Raw genomic sequence first — 20533 nt, forward strand, 5'->3', positions numbered from 1 at the left:
TTTATATTTCGTAATTATCAATAGCTAAAGCCACAACTTGTTAATGGTACCGCTTTGGTTGTTTTGTTTTACAGACGGGATCAAATTTGATATCGATAAACTTTTTCCGTTTATTCCGCGTTATGCGCTTGGTTAAATTATTGAGCAAAGGTGAAGGAATTCGGACACTACTGTGGACATTTATCAAATCTTTTCAAGCTCTTCCTTATGTAGCTTTGCTAATAATTATGTTGTTTTTTATTTATGCGGTTATTGGAATGCAGGCATGTAAAATATTGATAAAATAACAATTAGCATAAATAAAAAGTAAGTGCAAAATTTAGGTTTTCGGAAAAATCAATCTGAGCGACGAGACCGCCATACACCGGAATAATAACTTCCAAACATTTCCACAGGCAGTACTAGTCCTTTTTCGTTCTGCAACGGGGGAAGGCTGGCAAGAAATAATGATGTCTTGTTCGACAGACGAAGATGTACGTTGCGATCCGAAATCCGATATGACCAAAGATTGTGGGTCAAATATTGCGTTTCCTTACTTTATATCCTTCTACGTTCTTTGCTCGTTCCTTGTAAGTTGCATATATTTAAAATAATTTGAACATTTGATTCCATAACTATTTTAGATTATCAATTTGTTTGTTGCTGTTATTATGGATAACTTTGATTATCTGACTCGCGATTGGTCGATTCTTGGACCGCATCATCTGGATGAATTCATCCGCCTTTGGAGTGAATACGATCCAGATGCTAAAGGGCGCATAAAACATTTAGACGTGGTTACGCTCCTACGGAAAATATCACCTCCGTTAGGATTTGGTAAACTTTGTCCACATCGAATGGCTTGTAAAAGACTTGTTTCCATGAATATGCCGCTAAACTCTGATGGTACTGTTCTTTTCAATGCAACCCTGTTTGCAGTTGTAAGAACATCACTGAGCATAAAAACTGATGGAAATATTGACGAGGCTAATGCAGAATTGAGAGCAACAATAAAACAAATTTGGAAACGTACCAGCCCTAAACTCTTGGATCAGGTGGTACCACCCCCAGGAAATGATGATGAGGTTACTGTGGGAAAATTCTATGCTACATATTTGATTCAGGATTACTTCAGACGATTTAAAAAACGAAAGGAACAAGAAGGTAAAGAAGGACAGTCTGAAAATGCGACTTTAACACTACAAGCGGGATTGCGAACATTACATGAAGTATCACCAGCATTGAAACGGGCGATTTCCGGAAACTTAGACGAGCTATCTGAGGAACCTGAGCCGATGCATAGGGTATTTTGCATTTGTTATATGTAGATATGCACCGGATTATAAAACAAGTTTTTTTTACATTAGAGGCATCATACGCTGTTTGGTACAGTGTGGTCATCGTTTCGACGACATGGCAACAGCTTTAGGCATGATCGGAAAAATCAAAAATCGCAGTTAAATGGAGATATTGGTGGTACCGAATCAACGCCTACCGCTGCTGACTCGTTCAATTTGAATCCGATGTACGACACCATCCGCTGCAATGTATCTGATAGCATAAATCATATTACAAAAAGTTTGATGCAAGCGAGATTTGGTTCCCAACCGACTGAAGGCGGTGGCAATTCCACTGAATACCATGACTTTAATGCACCTGGTGACATTCGTACATTTAGTGAGAGCATATCCTTGCGACCACTTGTCATGAATAGTGGGAACGATGGTAATAACTTGCTAACTCTTACATCAGGGTACATGACAAATCAAGAAAGTCTATTTGCTACAACAGAATCTTATGAGTGAGTACAACCAAAATATATAGTTATAAAACGAATATTATGTAAGCAACTATTATACATAATGCCCGTGTTTGGATTAGTAGATGACTAAATGTTTAAATAAATCATTCACTTTGAAGGAATTATTTACATTTTAATTTTTGCCTCGGCATAAATAATAATAATAATTAAGCCAATAATTATTACATAAAAATAAAACCACAATGAGTTTTAATTACTTGTATATTTCAAACAAATCTTTTTTTAATTTTGGTCCACCAAACACGCATCCCATTCTAAGTATTGAATATGACCTATTGATAAGTAATTCGAACTATTCTGGTGAATATTTCTTCAACTTTTATAAGATATCGAATTTATGTACTATTATATGGTACATTTTAAGTTCACTTAGCTTTGTGTATCATAAGTATCAAATAATATAGCCTACTCTAGAAAATATTCGTAATAGTTAAGTGATATTTACATAAATTAGTAAATTGAACCTAAGTTACTCGTAGGACAATTTCTTAGCTAATTACCAGTTTTGGAAAATAACTAATGTGTGTGCGAGTAAATCAGATTTTTCGATTATATGGAACGTGCTGTTGTTGAGTTCTCTAGAGATATTTTTAATTACTTAATTTTTCATATGTTTGTTTACAATTATACCGGAATTCCATTTCAGCAGCTCTACCCCCGGGTTTTCATTGCTCCCTTACAATAATGGTAAGACAATACGGAAGACAATCCTTAGGTTAAAATCGTTTATTATTTTGTTTATTGATTTTATGAGTTCTTTTTGCGTTCTAAAGAAGTTTGATTATTAAAATGTCATTATTTTTTACCTTAGCCCTTAATTTTTAATGAAGTTTCACGGCATCTAATCCACAATTCTACTAATATTTATTCCAATTGCTCACCACTGGTTATAATAAAAAAGTATACTAATTTGTTCTATAAATAGTTCTTATTTCTTAACTTTTTATAAATTGTTTTTCGAACTATCTTTCAGTGCAATTTTAGACTAAATACTGATTTTATATATAGTATTGAAGAAAATATTATATAATATTTTCCCCTTTGGGATGTTTGGAAATGAAGTTTGGCCAGTTGAACACTTTGCTCAAGCTGTTGTATGTGTTATATGTGGTCCAAAAAGTAGACATTGTAATCTGGGAAAACTTTGAAAAAATTAACTAAATGACCCAAGAGTGTTTTACTATTCCGGAATACTAACTTTTCCAAAAGGTTCTTGAATTTGAAAAAAAATCGTAAATAAATACCTATAATTTTGGTGATTTAATACGTTCGATTTATTTGCAGGACTCACGTTTACTCGTAACAAAACAGAAATTTAGATTTAGTTTCACGTTATACAAACACATGTACATTTTAATTTGTAAGGGCTGGTTTAAAGAAGCGGTCGAGACTTTTTTTGTTTCTTTTCTTTTAAGTAATAGCTCCTAACAATTTTCGTGAGATAATAAGATGTGATATCTGATTTGCATCATTACTGTTTTCATACCACTTTATCAAGGTATTGATGCATTCAACTGCTTCCGAAAACTCACTTTCTGTTATTACATATTCTCCTTGATAACTGGTTCTTCAACCTCATTGTCGAAATCTGCGTCATCTTCCGTATTTTGATCGTCGTTCCAATTTTCGATGTCTTCACTGCTGTCGTCAACACCATCCACCTTGGATAATAACGATTATACCTCTTGAAGTCGTCTGAATTCATCCAAGACTTTTGCGATTTAACATATTCCAATGGGATTTACCAATTATCCATGATTCTATGATTTCAACTTATGAGAACCATCTGCGCTCTTTTTCTCTCTTTTCGTAAATTTATGCCGGTATTCTGCTTGTCATTTTAATTTTTGGCATTAATCTGATTTGCAATGATTTTTTCTGCTTTGTTGACATTTTTTAATTCACTACTATAAACAACTCACAAGTTCAAACGCCCATGACAAACAATGTATATACCTCGCGACACTGACAATAATTTTTTACATAGAAATTCGGGGAATACAAAGCATTTCTTGCCAAAGAAACGGTTGGGTTTGAAAAATAATAGAAAAGTTCAAAAAAGTTAACCAAAAGTTACGTGGAGGCTCAAAACCGGTCAACTTAGCAGAAGGTTTAACTTTTTCGCGAGTTTACTTTTGCGCGATTCTACTGTATATGTATGTAAACAAAAATTACTGTATCCTGGCAGTAAGCTATGGGATGTTATTTTATTTTTTTATTTCTAAAAAATTATGCAAATGATTCGTACATGAATATTGAACACATGCTTATGATCTGAAATAATTTTTTTATATGAATATGTCCGTTCCCTGGTTCTAAGCTACTTCTCTAGCAAATGTCAATTAATTTGGTTAAGCCGTTCTTGAGTTCTTCTTTGAGTTAAAAATTGTGTACCTTTCTTTTATATTATCCGTTAGGACCATCTGCAGGAATAAACGAATAACCCTCAGGTCTTACGGTGCTTAGGTCTGACGTTATACAAATAGATAACAAAATTGGGCTTCACTATATACATATACATATGTATGCAGTATACATATTAGATATGTGAGTTTCTTTATTAAGAAAATTTTCAACATGCAATAGTTTCCTCAAATGAACAAATGTAAAGTAAAGTAGAATTTCATAAAGTCGATATAATTTTATACTAGATTCTCAATGATTTCATAAGAAAGTACAAACAAATTTATAAATGCCACAATTTTTTCTTTTCCTAGTTCCAATGGTTTGAGTCAAAGGACCTCGCATTGCTGAAACATCGTATTGGGAACATTTTTAGAAGCGTATATATTTAATCATATATACACATTAATTTATGTATAATTTATTAATTTATATGCTTTTATATACAAACAGGAACAATTTTTCATAAATTAATATCCGATAAAATTGATGAATTTAATTTGAAAACGAAGTGTTATTTGAAATGTGATTGAGGTAGGTTACTAACGAAAAGGGCATCAAAATTTTTATAAGTATTTCAGTGTATTTGCCAATAATTGCATCCGATCTTGCAGTTATAACACCGGCGATAGCGTCGCTACACTCTCAACATTAACAAATGGAAGTTCGTCCTACACATTTCAACAGGTTCAAATTACATTTTATTACTAAAAATATGACATATCTTATTCATAGTAGTTTCTCACAACATTTCCTTCGACCCAAACTTTTGTACATAATAAAACTTATGTGGATCGAAAATGTTTGTTCTTATACTATATATATTTTAGGAATTCGCGTTTACATGTTGTACCTAACTATTATTCGTGTGTGACTATGACTACGTAAATCTCGATAAATGCACACAACTTCAAAACAATAGGTAGAATCCTCTTAAGAACTCAACATTGACTTTTATTGCTTCATAAATCTAGTTATTGTAATCAAACAAATTCTAAATTTATAATTTCAACATTTCTTTTAATACATGCATGTGTTCGTTAGAGAGTAAATTTCTTTAGTTAGAATGTTTTATATAATTATTATACAATATATTTCATCGAAGTGTACGTAATTGAAAATTTATATTAAATTCAGACTTTTTATTCACAAACATAGGAATATTTACCCATTTTTCATACTTTTCATTAAATTAACTTTCACTGGAGGTAACTATTTTTATCGATTTATTTATTATTAACTCAATTATGCTACTTTACTTACTAATGTATTATGAACTTTACTTAAAAGAAACTGTTTTGACATTTAAATATTTTTATACGTGTCTCAAGAACACACATCACCATTTTTGAAAACAAAAATATAATGTTAATATAATTATACGATCTCCGACAGCACTAAAAACAATGATCCTCCGCTAATGAAACCAAAAAATAAAGATTTCTCCTTAAACTAGAAGCTATTATTCGCCCAATGGCCAACGATTAAAAAACAAAATCAAGAGTTTACAAAATGTCCGCGATTTAAGAAAAAGTTAAAAGTCCAAGTTTTGGTCGATTTGTCCTACCAAAATTCGATTGTTGAACAAATCAAAAAACATACAGAATAGGCTGACAAAATTTTAGTAATGATCGGATCATTGGTGTCGAGTTATGACTGTAGCAAATTCGAAAAATGCTGTTTCAAAAAATATTTTTTCGAAATTTCAAATTTTGTTTTGACATTTAAACACACCTCTACGGAAAAATTCGTTTTTTTGAAAAATCGAACTGTGATATTTAATTTTTCGTTAGCCATCTGTCGTTGTATTAAAAACAGACACACGCTAATATAAGTTTATGGTAAATCTGTGGATTGTCATTAACTATTGGAGAGAGTATTTCCAAACATCTTTAATTTCTCATAGTATTTACAAGTTGAATAAAAGCTTCACTCTATACACCTACCCCAAATTATAAATGCATGTATATTATATAATAAAATTTTTTCGGGTTCGTTTTTTTTTCTGAAAATGATGCCTTCCAACCAAAAGAAAGTGCAGCATTTTAAGCCCTTCTCAAAACGTAAGGGTAGGAGTTGGCTAGCGAGCGTATAATATATTTATCTTTTTTGATAGTTACTTTTTTAATAAAATTGCTGGAAATTGAGAATGGGTTAGTTAGCATTCAAGGTTTAATGCCGCATTTATATAATATTGCCAATTAATTAGGCAACATTTATATCGAGAAAAGAAAACGCTATTAGTCTTGTCAAAAGTTCTTTTACAAGGTCAGACTATTATAAAATTGAAACTCAAATTCGTAAAACTTTAAGCTGGTGGCTTAACCGCTAGTGCTATATATATAATTTGTAATTGCAATTAAATTACCTTTTCAATTAAAAAAAAAAAAAAAAAATTGAAACTGTAATACTTTTCCTAATAAAGTAAATTTTATTTAATAATGGATATTTTAGATGATTCGGTTCTTTAATCAATAGCAGCACGCACAGTTTTTAATGGTATTGACGTCACTGCTCAAATTAAAGATTTTGATTTTGATTTTTTGAGTCTTTTAATTTCTATCGCGTATTCAACAGGCCTTATTGATATGATAAGTACCTAAACGAAACTCAGAGAGCATCTTTTTCTGTTAGTAATATGTAGTAATGCCAAAAATATACTGTCAATACTGTCACAACCTCCTAATGTGGGTAAAAACTGAATATATTTCAGATTGACTTTTGAGTTTACTGTGTGAAGAAAATAAATTTATTCATCTTGATGATCTTGACTTGCATTTTTGTATGTACGCATTGTTTACATTATTTCTGGAGTTTAGAAATCTTGCTTCTCATACCTGTATTGCAATAATAAAATCTTAATATTATATTATATATCTTGTAGTGGTACGATAAAAGTTCATAAATTCATTCATACGGTTTTTGTCTGGCTTCTATATTATTGAAAAGTGCAGGAAAAATAACAGATTCATATGTACATTGAAATTACAAATTGAGACAGATTATAACCCAGGAAGTAAGTCTGGTAAATATCTTCATTTACGTTTGTGTAAGATGATTTTTAATGATTTACTAATAATGTAATGATGTACTCGTAATACGGTTATATGTTTGTAGCTTGCCAGTAGATATTGGAGTTGAGTTCAACACTAATCCTCTAAATTTTGTTTATATACGAGTATGTGGATGCACTATATATGTATATTTAAAATATAAGTTTTCTAAATGATATTTTTACAACACTTTTTAAATAAATTACAGCAAATGGTATTCGTGGCCACGATCGTGCGATGCCAACAAAAATAGGTAGCCCTTATGATCCCCATCCTTCAGCAACTTTATCTAAAATCAACGGTCCTGCAGAAAGTCTCGTTGGCGGGGTACGTAATGTCATTTTTGATTATGGTATATATAAAATAGAGCGGATCGATTTTTTTACTATAAAATCGCAAATGCGGAAATATTCTACGAGTCATTCTGAGCAATTTTGCTTAAGAAGCTATGAGTCTTAAACCGGTTTCGAGCCACCGATTTTTAAGGCAGAGTTTAAAAGACTGAATAATCGGTTATGTGGGAGATGTATTGTATGTTAAAGTTATATGATCTGACCAATTCCGACAAATGATCAACAAAATATAAAAATGCCCCTATGTATTAAAATTTGTTGGGATATCTCAAGAACTGGCGAAAAGATTTTTATATCTTATGACAAATTTGTATATAAAATTTTTAAATCGCTGCACACTGGTCGATTTCATAAGCCAAAAATAAAAAAATAAAAGTTTGAAATTTACCACTGTTTGTATCAAGGCTATTTCTTAAAACACCAATACAACTAACGGTAAATATATTTTTGGTATATCCCATTCGTAGGGGCTACGAAAAGCAAGAGAAGTGAGACAATAGAAACACACGGACTGTGCAGTGAAAATAGCATAAAAATTAGCTCTTATACTCGTAATAAATTAAATTGCGGTTTAAAATCGTGTTTAATCCCCATAAATTGAAATAAGTATTGATAATAAAGGTATATATTATATAACAAAGTAGTTTTTATCTAATAATATGTTGTTTTGTTATTTTAAAACGATTGTTTTATAAGTGCCCTTTTGAGTGGTATGTTTTTCCTTATACATCGATTTAAGGTATACAAAAAGTTGTGATCCCTGTCTCGCCCTTAAATGAATCAAGTTGTTTATATTAGTTAATGTTTTCTAAGTCTATGCTTTTGATTTCAGCTGCAACTTTTTGCAACTTTCTTTGTTATTCATGTTATTCTACCAGGCATGCGATTTTTTGTGTGTTATTTTTTATAATTTTTTGTATTTACGTGTACGTAGTATATTCGTGCACATTTTATTATTTTTTATGTTTTTTCTCATCATACATATTTACACATATTTGAGCTTTGGTTTTCATTTTATCATTTTCTCACTTTTATCAAATGTTTGTTTTATTCGTACATTTATTTAGGCACATCATATCGGTGTAAACTTTCATGCCTGTATATTTTTGAATTTTGGTGTTGAGAAAATGTGTGAAGAAATATCACTTATCACCTAAGCAAATTTAATAAAGCTTTATTATTTGCTTATTAGAAGTTTCGTTAACAAAAAACTTGATATTAACTTTTAAAAAGTTTCAAAGGAAAAACAGTTATCCTGAGCCAATGAAGGTCCCAGAATCTGATGTTGAGTTGAGATAAAAAAATTATTGGACCACATTGCGTCAGAAATGAAATTAATGAACGGAATGAGTCCTCTAATTACCTATTATCAATAGGAATATGTGGCTTTGATGGCAATTCTGGTCAGAGCGAATATAAACAGAAATTTTAAAATAATAATTTGGAAGACAATAATTTATTTATTACGGCATGTCCCTGTATAACTGATAATAAAATCGCAAAATGATGAAGAGCACAAACAAATTTGGAAAAACTGCAGACCGACCTTCGTCCACCCGCTATTGCCGTCCTGTTCGAATTCAATTTGAAAAGGAATTAGTTTAATAAACCCTCAATGCACTAGATTTGCGCTAGATCCTGCAAAGGAATTAACTTCAAATTTTTCTTCCTTCGTCAGTCCTTAGAATTTTAATTCACGCTCCTGATGTTATTCACTATGCACCAGTTTCTATTGTAGACCGCTCACAAGAATCTACTGAGTCAAGCAAAAAGGACGTTAAGATGTATCGACTCCATCATACATGAAAGAACTAACGGATCGCAACAAATCAGGACTTGTTAAACCGATTGCTTTTGAGCTTAGATCCTTTCGTCACCAGTCAAAGGAACTATCATGCAAAATTAAATCAATTTTATTAAAATCAGTTTTTGATTTAGTTGAATAATATTAAAAAAAATCATTTCTTCGTTTATCAAATTTTTTAATTTAATATAATTAATTAAAATTTGTTACCATCGGGGAGTGGCAGAGTGGGAAACGGGAGAGGGAGTTTTTAAAAAGCTTTGGCAAAAGTTTCACTTTTTATATATGCAGTGGAAGTATTTTTGGCCGCTGATTCCATACAAGACCGACCACTGTGCGCTGGCTCGAAACTGGGTTTTGACCCACAGTGCACTAGGAGAAGATGTTCAAAATGATCCGTAGAACATTTCCTGCTTACGCAATTTTTTTTTAATTTTTTGGCTCGCTGTCAATCGACCCGCTCTAGTGTATATATATAATAGAATTGTTGATCCACGCAACTTGGTTGATAGGAGATATGATAAAAGTTGGAGTGCTTTTAAAATTTCGTTTAGAATTTTTTCCAACAAAATTTTAAAATGTTAAGTATATAATGAATAAAAATAGACCGTTTTCTTCAAATATGTCTCATATGTTGTTTATTCAATAGGTAGATTCTCTTGTTCTTGCAAGATTGCATGATGACACAAAATGCAAAAATCCTATACCGAAATAATCAATTCCCATTGCGGAATCGAGTGATATATGAACAGCTTACTCGGTCAATTTATTGTAAATGGCTATTATGCTTGACTATTGTGAATTGGCGAACCATCTGCATTTATTCTTAACAAAAAACTGTAAACAATTTTTAGAAATTATAAAATCTATTTAAAACTTACCTTCCTCAACAATTTAACGGTGAAATATGTCTTTATGTACAATGCAGCTGGCACAGGGTTGTAATTATTTTATTACATGCCTTTGCACGGAAATAAACATGGGGTTTGGTGTGACATATTTTACAGCCATTGCAAATATTTTTCTGCGTCTGTTTAGTGTCGTTGGAAAATTGGAAAATTCTAAAATTCACGCAATACGTGGACCGTGCAAGGGTTTTGCAAGAGCAGGGGAATCCTGCTAATGTATTCCAAATTCTGAACAAATTCAGGAATGCAATAAAAGAACAGTTTTACATATTATAATATGGGAGATATTCGAGTGATTTCTATTTTGTTAAAATGTGAAAAATAAAGTAATGGAATTGAAATACTGCTTTCTAAACTAAGTATCATAGAAAATATCATATCTTTAGTATTAGCGCTAAGATAAAATTATTCCTTTAGGATTTTTGTTAAATAGTTTTTTTTTATGTTTTTTTGTTAAATTATACTCCATAGAGGAAAAGTATTAATACACCCATTATACGACGGTACGAATGCAACAATTCTATTTGGTACTAAATAGATTGAGTTGGTTTAAGCCAGCTAAAAAAATATATATTATATTATATTTATGCAGGTACTAGTTGCAGAAGGTCTAGGAAAATATTGCGATTCAGAATTTGTTGGTCAAGCAACTCGTGAAATGCAAGAGGCTTTAGATATGACGCTGGAGGAGATGAATTTGGCTGCTAAGAAATTACTAGCAAACGAACAAAGTACTGGGCGGAAATTATTCGATTAATTGTTAAGTTAAACAAAATTTAGCTAAGTACGAATTACTAAAGTATCCCCTAAACGAAATTTATGGGAAAATAAAACAACCAACAATGTAAGATGCTTAAATTCGCGAAAATCGTACAGTACATCATCAGAACGAAAACCTATAAAAATAATACGTTTATATTAAATGTCAATTGTTTCTCACAGTAAAGCCAAATATATACATTAATATCTAAATTTATTTATATGTATAGATGTTAAATTTTTTTGAGTTAAAGTTTAAATATTAAGTTTGAACGATGCGAATGTATAAGTTATCGATATATATAAGGGATGATATTATAATTATTAGAATAACTAAGATAATATCTTATTTATAGATAAAAACAACAACATGCTGTTAAATATCTTTGGTAAAAGTAAGAAATCGGAATATATCGAAAGACAAATGGGATCATTTCGTCACAAGAACTGGTGAACAGGAATTAAAAATCAAAATTTTAATTAAGAAAACCGTATAATATTCATATACCCATGTTAGTAAAATGATTTTATTATAATTACACCATGTATTATTTTGGTTTTCATCGGTGAGCTTGAACCTAAGCTATGAGCTATAGAGGTCCGATGTGAACAATTTGTTCGAAGATTGTAGAAATGCCTTCGACAATAATGTATGCCGAACAGATTAATATAATATCTTAAAAGTAGAGGTGGACAAACAGACGCACATTGCTAAATCGACTCAGCTCGTCACGCTGATCATTTATGTACATACATACGAGTACTTTTTAGCGCAAAATTTTTATTTGCATTCTGCTTTCGCATTACAAATAAATTAACAAACTTTTCCCAATATAATTATACCATTTTATAACATACTCTCTGTCAAAGTATCACCACAACGTGCCCATTATATATATACTATATACATATATACGTTGATGTTGGCCATTTTTGGTCTACAGATTTAGGCAAATTACATACATATATGTGCAGGTGTATATAAATATTAAATATTATTGCTATTCAAATAATTTAATTTTTCAACATTTGTATGTATACCTATATATCATATATGTTTGGTTTAATTTTCTACTATCTTTGGTACGTGCTAAAACACAATAATTTTTGCACGTGAATATTAAAATACTGATTTATACCTGAAGAAAATTATACGAGTATACTCAAATTAAAGTGTCTAAATTTAATTTTTTTTTGATTTTGAGACAGCAAACACGATGTTAAAAATATGTAGAAAGGAAACATCACTAAAGGGCCTTAAAAATTCGTTCGTCGTTTTACCTGTGAGAGCATAATAAAATCTTAAATATAATATATAATATCGAAGGTACTTTAATGTTTTACTGCTTTGGGGGTCACTTTGCACATTAATGTTTGTATACGAATACATATTTACTAGTACATACTATTCAAACTCTCTGGCCTTATAAAATTTAGCTACAATGTATGTACTATATACAGACCTGTATATATTAATAGGTATATATTTAATACTATAAATATATCTCTAACTAACTTTGAGTCTTATATAGTTTTAAAATAAGTAAACATCAAAGGATTGTCTAGTATTGTTTCTTTACATTGTTATTGTCTTTATATAAACATACAGTGAATCAATAAAGTTTACATACGCCTAGTTCTATTAAATTACGACAGGTTTTTGTTTTTTTTGTAATTAATAAATTTTGTCTTTTTACTATCCATTTCACATTACATTACATAAAAAAAAAAATTAATGCTCAAGCTTAAAATGCGCCTAATTCATATCAAAAAAGTTCGCATACACTAATGATTACACTGTGGAACATTTTTGGGATTATTGTCTGGGGTGTGAGAAATTCCAAGTCAAGGTGGTGGTACTAGGTCAGTATAGTATAGGGTTTGGCGTTCGTATGTGTCAGTTTTTTTTATGACCTTTTAAATGTTTTCCTTATCTTGATGTTTTTTCGCTTAATTGTAACATTTTGGCAAAAAAAAAAAATTTTATGAGTATACTCAAATTAAAGTGTGTAAATTTTATTTATTTTTTGATTTTGAGGCAGCAAACACGATGTTAAAAATATGCAGAAAGTGGCAAAAAAAAAAAAAAATTATGCCAAAATGTTACAACTAAGCGAAAAACATCAAGATAAGGAAAAAATTTAAAAGGTCATAAAAAAACTGACACATACGATCGCCAAACCCTTTGAGGGTTTTACTATACCGACCTAATACCATCACCCAGACTTGGAAATTCTCACCCCCCAGATTAGCTGTTGTACTGTGTCATTTACTTATATAAATCAAAAGGGTTTACAGCAGTTTTTGACGTACCAGGTTGTTCAATAAGTTTTGTCGTTCGATAAGAGAGGGTGTTGCTACCAGCCCTTTTTTTTGAAGTGAAACTTCTTTAGAATCGTGATTTCAAACCGGATGCAAAACCGGATGCAACGGAAAAAACGACAGGTAAGAGACACAAATAAGAAAATGTGTAGGATGAGACCAGGAAAGAATTAGACAGAAATATACACACTATTTTATATTATCGGCATTCTTAGGCACATTTGTCTGTATGTTTACGAAAGCATAAGCGAGCCACATACATATGTACATACATTCATAATAACAAAGCACTGACGCGACGACAAAGCGCCAAAACGTTGTGTTGTTGGTAGAAAATCCGAGCAGTGCCGAAAGAAACTAACAAACGATCGCCGATTGTTACCGCTTCCCTTGCTGCTCGAACAGCTTCGCCAACAAGCTAGCGTATATACATATGTATGTATGTTTTAGTATGAGCTTGCATACATATCGACGCTGATTTGATTTTTGAATTTTTTTTAAAATTGACAAATATTGTGGAATTTGCGCCTGCGTTTATGAATGAAATTGTTTTTGTTGTAAAATTTACTATATTTGGGCTTCCGGCTTTTGGGCTAATTTGGCTGCCATATTGACTTGTGATGCTTCTGCTATTTAGACAATTGTTGGTTTTGTAGAACAGTGATTCAATTTTTTGTTGGTGACATATTCACATGTGTACGCATATGTATGTTTGAGTGCTTGTGAATTATTTGTTCGGCAATGTATACAAATATATGTACACACATACATATGTACATCCATATTAATATTATAAATGCGAAAGTAACTCTGTCTGTCTGTTACTCTTTCACGCCTAAACGGCTGAACGGATTTTGATGAAATTTGGTAAGGTGATAAATGATAACCTATAAATGGTCATAGGCTATAAATAATCACGCCATCGTTCTTAGGGGGTAGGCAGTAGGCATATAATTAAATTGAGTTAGTAATTTTTAGTCGTTTTTGTTGGGACTTTTGCTCTTTCACGTCTAAACGGCTGAACGGATTTTGATGAAATTTAGTAAGGTAATAGATGGTTACCTAAAAACGGATATAAGATCAAAATGATCACGTCATCGTATTTAGGGGGTAGGAAGTAGGCAGAAAACTGAATTGAGTTAGTGATTTTTTTATGGTTTTTGCTGGGAGTTTTGCTCTATCATGCCTAAACGGCTGAACGGATTTTGATGAAATTTAGTTAGGAGATAGATAGTACTTAGTTACATTTTTATTATTAGGTAGTAAAGGTAGCTGTTAGATGTAGGTATTTTCTTAAAATCATTCTTAAAATCATTCATATCTCTAGGTTTACTCAGATACGTATTATTCTTTATTTTTGCAGTCGCTTTCATTTATTAATTCTCAATTCATGTGCATGTTCATATGTATATTATGTAGCATATTGTTTATGCTACATGGTATGGTATTGTTTTCAAGTGCACAAGTTTTGGGACCTTGGGTTTGTTTTAATGTAAGTACATTTACAAACAGTTGCTAAAATGTATTCTAAGAACCCATGGGTTATCATATGTAAACATTTTATCCTTAGTAATGCTTGTGTTATTGTTTGTTGAATGCTATTGTTTTGCATGACAATGCATTTTAAGTATATGTCTGTTTATGTAGAAGATAAGCCTATTCCATTTATTTGAACATAGTTGTTTAGGTTCAATACGTTATTGATTGATTTTGATATTTAGGTTTTAAGTAAAAAGGTTTGCTTTATCGAAGTTTTTATAAAAAATTGTTTTACGTTGTAGTTTTTAAAACTACCGATTTAAAAAATCTTTAATAATTGTTTTCGATATGCCACGCAAACGTAAAACCAATCTAAGTCATAGTTCTAGCAGAGCTCGAACTACAAAAGTTGCTAGAAGCAAAGAATCTGAAGAGCAGACTCAGACGCGTCAGATGTTAGATTCTCAGCGCCACGCATCTCAAAGGGCCCCTGAGACGTTTACGCAGACTCAGGCCGGTCAGATCCTGGATGCTGAATGCCACGCATCTCAAAGAGCTTCTGAGACAGTGGAACAGAATCAGACACGTCGAGTTTTAGATGTCAAACGTCACGCGCAATTGATTGCGGCAGAGACTGACGAAGATTCACAAAGACGACGTCTTTTAAATGCTGAACGGCACGCAGAAAGAAGACGTACGTTTTCAATGAGTACGTGGAAAGCATTTAATGGTGCCGCTTTTGAGTATGACCCTTTGATCGACTTGTGAAGCACTGAAATGGAAAGAAGAAACTCCAGGTATGTGCTGTTCTGGTGGAAAGGTTAAAATTCCATTACTTGGCGAGCCAGAGGAACTTCTTAAATCTTTACTTTTATACGACAGTAACGAATCGCGCCGGTTTTTAAGCAGGATTAGAAAGTATAATTCTTGCTTTCAGATGACGTCATGTGGGGTAGAAAAAGAGGTCATAATGCCTGGATTTTCACCTACTTTTACCATCCAAGGACAGGTGTATCACAGGATTAGTTCCTTACTTCCCGCAAATAATGAAAAACCAAAGGTTTTGCAACTTTATTTCATGGGCGATGAAGAAAACGAAGCTGTTCGCAGGTGTCAAAATATACAAGGAATCGAAAGGGATACTGTTTTAAAAATCCAGAGAATGTTGCATGAACATAGTCGCCTTATCAATACTTTCAAAACAGCACTAGAAAGAATGCCGGAAGATGATTATAGGTTGGTGATGCACCCCGATCGCACACCACGTGGGGAACATAAAAGGCGGTATAATGCACCGTTAATAAATGAAGTCGCAGGCATGGTTACAGGGGAACAGTTTGCTTCCCGTGATATAGTTTTACAGGCCCGAGATGACACATTAACCAGGGTGCCTGATACTCATTAATTTTTTGATGCGTTGCAATATCCGATCATATTTAGTAAGGGACAAGAGGGGTATCACTTTCAAGTTCCTTAAATTAATCCTGTAACAGGCCATCCCTTGCATAACAAAAAGGTTTCATGCATGGATTTTTACGCCTACAACATGATGATATGAGAAAACAACTTTAACATTTTACAAAGATGCAAGCAACTGGCCAATTAGTTTTACGCGCGCTGCTTTATGTACTCTGTCGAATGGCAGAAACGTGGACTGGCACATGTCCATATATTATTGTGGTTAAAAGATAAGTTACGACCCGATCAAATAGATAACATAATCCGCGCTGAAATACCGGATCCTAACATTGACAAGACTATACATGACATTATTGTAAAAAATATGATTCACCGTCCATGCGGACCCGAAAATCCACAGAGCCCCTGCATGAAAGACGGAAAATGCACAAAAAAATTTCCTCGCAAGTTAATGAAAGAGACCGTTCACAACGACCACGGATACCCGCAGTATCGTAGAAGAGCGCCAGCAGACTGAGGTCGAACAGCAACCGTGAAGCTCCGAAATGGTAGCGACGTTACGGTTGATAATAGTTGGGCAGTCCCCTATTCATCAATTTTATCAAAAATATTTAATGCCCACATAAATGTTGAGGCATGCAGTTCAGTAGGCCCCATCAAATATATCTGCAAATATATAAACAAGGATAGTGATCAAGCTATTTTCAATTTTAGAAATACTGATCTTGCGAATCCCGTAGATGAGCTACAAACTCATCAGTCTGGTGGGTATGTCAGCAGCAACGAAGCCGTGTGGCGTCTGTTAGGATTTCCGTTGCACGAAAGGCATGCTACCGTGATGCATCTCAGCGTGCATTTAGAAAATCGTGAACGCGTTTATTTTAATGAACACAATTTCCACGAACGAATAACTACTCCGCCAAAAACCACTCTCACTGCTTTTTTGATCTTTCTATGGAAATGAGTTTGCAAAAACTCTTCTTTATGTCGAGGTGCCGAGGTATTGTACTTGGAATGCACGTAAGAAAACTTGGAAACGCCACATTCAAGGTACTTCTGTTCAGGATTGGCAAAAAAAAAACCCTGTCAGTGTTCAAAGTGTACGGACGTATTTTTTAAATTCGCTCCGTGATTCGTAAGCAAACAATAATAATAAATAAAAACAAACAAACAAATAAAAAACAGTGCACACAAACTTCTAATAATAAACATTAACAAATAGTGCACAAAACAAATATATAAAAACAAAAAACAAAACAAACAATAATGAGTGCTTCGCAGCCTCAACCGCAAAACCGTAGGCTTTCCTTAAATGCCTACTTCAGTTTTGTCGAGCCAACAAAAGTAACTCCTAGCAAAAAGTTTGCGATTACATGGGGCAACTTTAGTTGCTAATGCTCGGGCGATTCTCTTTTACTGTCGCCCATTACCTTCACACGAGCAACTTGTGTTGCGCAACTCTGCTCGAGTTTTTTCTCATTCTCTTTCACTTTACTTTAACCCATTGTCTACTCTTTACTTTAACCCATTGTCGCTTCTTTTTCCTTATAGGTATTTGGGGCCACTCTATCACATATATTAATCAGCTCTGTCAATTAAGAAATACATTTTATTTATTAAAACAAAGATATATCACCCTTTTTACTATCGTCTAAATCAATTTGTATGGCTTCCTCCATACATTTCACAATATCTTTAATTAATTCGATTTTTTCGTCATACTCCATTTTCTAAAATATTTATATTATATTATGTATATTTGTATACATATTTGCAAATTACTTACCAAAAGATGAAATTAAATTTTTTAAATATATTCAAAATATTAATTTCAAAAAAATATACGCAAATGCAACTATGTACTACGAAAGAAAGAACACGAATGCCGAAAAACGTCGCAGCGAATTGTTACGAATAAGAACACAAAGCGAGTTGCTGAACACTGGAAACTCGGCGCGATTCTCCTCTCCTTGTCGCCCCCTCGCCTATAAACTAAGAGTTGCCGTGTGTAATAAGGCTCAAACAAATGTAACGGCGATGATGAGTCATCGCAGCGATCAGATGTAAGAGAGACTAAGCAAGCGCAGTCAGCAGAAGCAGCAGTGAACAGCAATCGGGCAACAACAAATCCACTGACAGCAGCCACTATTCAGGTACCAGCAAGCACCCGTACAGCGAAGGAAAATAAAATGCAAGGGGAGAATGTACCAAGCAAAAAGGGCCATCAGTTCAGACTGATATTGATCGCTACATTAATGTAAAAAGGAAATTGAGTCATATTAAAACAGCGGTCAATACCAAAAAATTTCAAGCAAACACTCCAAACACCAAAAAGCCAGAAATTCTTAATGGCAACAGATTTGCCTTATTAAGCAAAGAGCTTAACGACGAAGCAAAGGGTACCACCACGGTCGTGAATGCCAAACCCCCTCCAATCTATTTGCGTGAGCGTAGCTCAAATGCGCTTGTTTCAAAAATGAGCAATATAATAGGCACAAACAATTTCCACATTGTGCCCTTGAAAAAAGGTAACATAGATGAAACAAAAATTCAAACATACACTGAAAAAAGTTTCATGGAAATTGTAAAATTCCTATCAAATAATAACAAGAATTACTACTCTTACCAACTGAAGAGCTCAAAAAGCCTAGTTGTTGTCATAAAAGGTATAGAGTCTTCGGTAGACTCTAACGACGTTAGAGAAGCACTAGAAGAAGGTGGTTTTAGCATTAAATCAGTAGTAAATATTTTTAACAGGAACAAAGTCCCACAACCAATGTTCAAAATAGAATTGATGCCAGATTCTAACAAATTAAAGAAAAATGAAATACACCCGATTTACAATTTAAAATATCTTCTCCATCGCAGAATCACCGTTGAGGAACCACACAAGAGAAATGGTCCAGTACAATGTACAAACTGCCAAGAGTGTGGACACACGAAAGCATATTGCACTCTACGAAGTGTCTGTGTAGTATGTGGTGATCTACATCCAACTTCAAAATGTACTCTTAAAAAAGAGGATTTAAATAAAAAATGCAGCAATTGTGGAGGAAACCACACTGCTAACTACAGGGGTTGCCCTGTATACAAAGATTTAAAATCGAAGTTGTCACAGGGCATCCAAGCACGTCGTAACCAAATGATGAATATTCCATCTATTGAAAATATTGAAATCCCCGTCCACATTTCAAAACCAGTTAATCCTAAAGACATTGCTACACAAGGAAGCTATGCAAACGTGGTGAAAGGCAATACTGCACAAATGCAATTGCCCCAAAACCAACCAAATGAAAGCGTTGAAACTATGATTTTCAACCTTACCCAATGTATGACACAATTTATGGCTTCAATGCAAAATATGATTCAAGAGATAATCAAATCACAAAACCAAATGTTGCAAACTTTTTTAAGTAAAAAATGAGTGTATTGAACATTTGTTTATGAAATGCTAACGGTGTTAACCAACATAAATTGGAACTTATTAGATTTCTGGATGAAAATAGTATCGATGTAATGCTATTGTCAGAAACTCATCTTACCAACAAAAACAATTTCTTTATACCGGGATTTAGACTCTATGTTACAAACCACCCAGATGGAAAGGCACACGGAGGAACAGCAGTGTTGGTTAGAAAACGGTTAAATCACCACACATCAGAATCTTCTGCCACAGCGCAATTACAAGCTACAACAATAACTATAAAAAATCGCTTCGGGGACTTAAATCTGACAGCCATATACTGTCCACCTCGGTTTAAAATTACTGACATCCAATTCAAAGACTTTTTTGGAACACTAGGTCATAGATTTATAGCAGGTGGAGATTACAATGCAAAGCACACGTATTGGGGCTCACGGCTAATTAATCCGAAAGGACGACAGCTGTATCACACTATTATAAATAGGCACAATAACCTTGACGTAATATCTCCTGGTAAGCCGACATATTGGCCTAGTGATCGTAAAAAAATACCAGATTTAATTGATTTTGCTGTAATCAAAAATATAGATAAATCGCTTATAACAGTTGATACATGTACTGATCTATCTTCTGATCACTCTCCTGTACTAATAAAGTTATGTGAACAACCCATATTTGTTAATCCAAAAGTGGGATTAACTTCTTATAAAACGAATTGGCTAAAATATAAAAAATACGTGATTAGCCACATTTATGTTGAGTACAAAATAAATACAGGAAGAGATATTGACGAAAGCATAGAAGAACT

At 32.9% G+C, this 20533-nt stretch overlaps 1 protein-coding gene across 3 annotated transcripts in view; it reads left to right on the forward strand.

Annotated features, from left to right (window-relative positions):
* Positions 1-12731, forward strand: part of LOC126765662 (voltage-dependent calcium channel type D subunit alpha-1) — a 74314-nt gene extending 61583 nt beyond the window's left edge. For all 3 annotated transcript variants that reach the window (XM_050483228.1, XM_050483229.1, XM_050483226.1), the window contains 7 exons: positions 75-263; positions 324-569; positions 624-1283; positions 1347-1780; positions 2448-2488; positions 7466-7584; positions 10915-12731. In XM_050483228.1, coding sequence (XP_050339185.1) covers positions 75-263; positions 324-569; positions 624-1283; positions 1347-1780; positions 2448-2488; positions 7466-7584; positions 10915-11079 — 1854 coding nt within the window. In that variant the 3' untranslated portion in view covers positions 11080-12731. The remainder of the gene's footprint in view (positions 1-74; positions 264-323; positions 570-623; positions 1284-1346; positions 1781-2447; positions 2489-7465; positions 7585-10914) is intronic.
* Positions 12732-20533: the final 7802 nt, after the last annotated feature.

This window comes from Bactrocera neohumeralis, unplaced genomic scaffold, assembly GCF_024586455.1.
Source record: "Bactrocera neohumeralis isolate Rockhampton unplaced genomic scaffold, APGP_CSIRO_Bneo_wtdbg2-racon-allhic-juicebox.fasta_v2 cluster11, whole genome shotgun sequence".
Lineage (NCBI taxonomy): Eukaryota > Metazoa > Arthropoda > Insecta > Diptera > Tephritidae > Bactrocera > Bactrocera neohumeralis.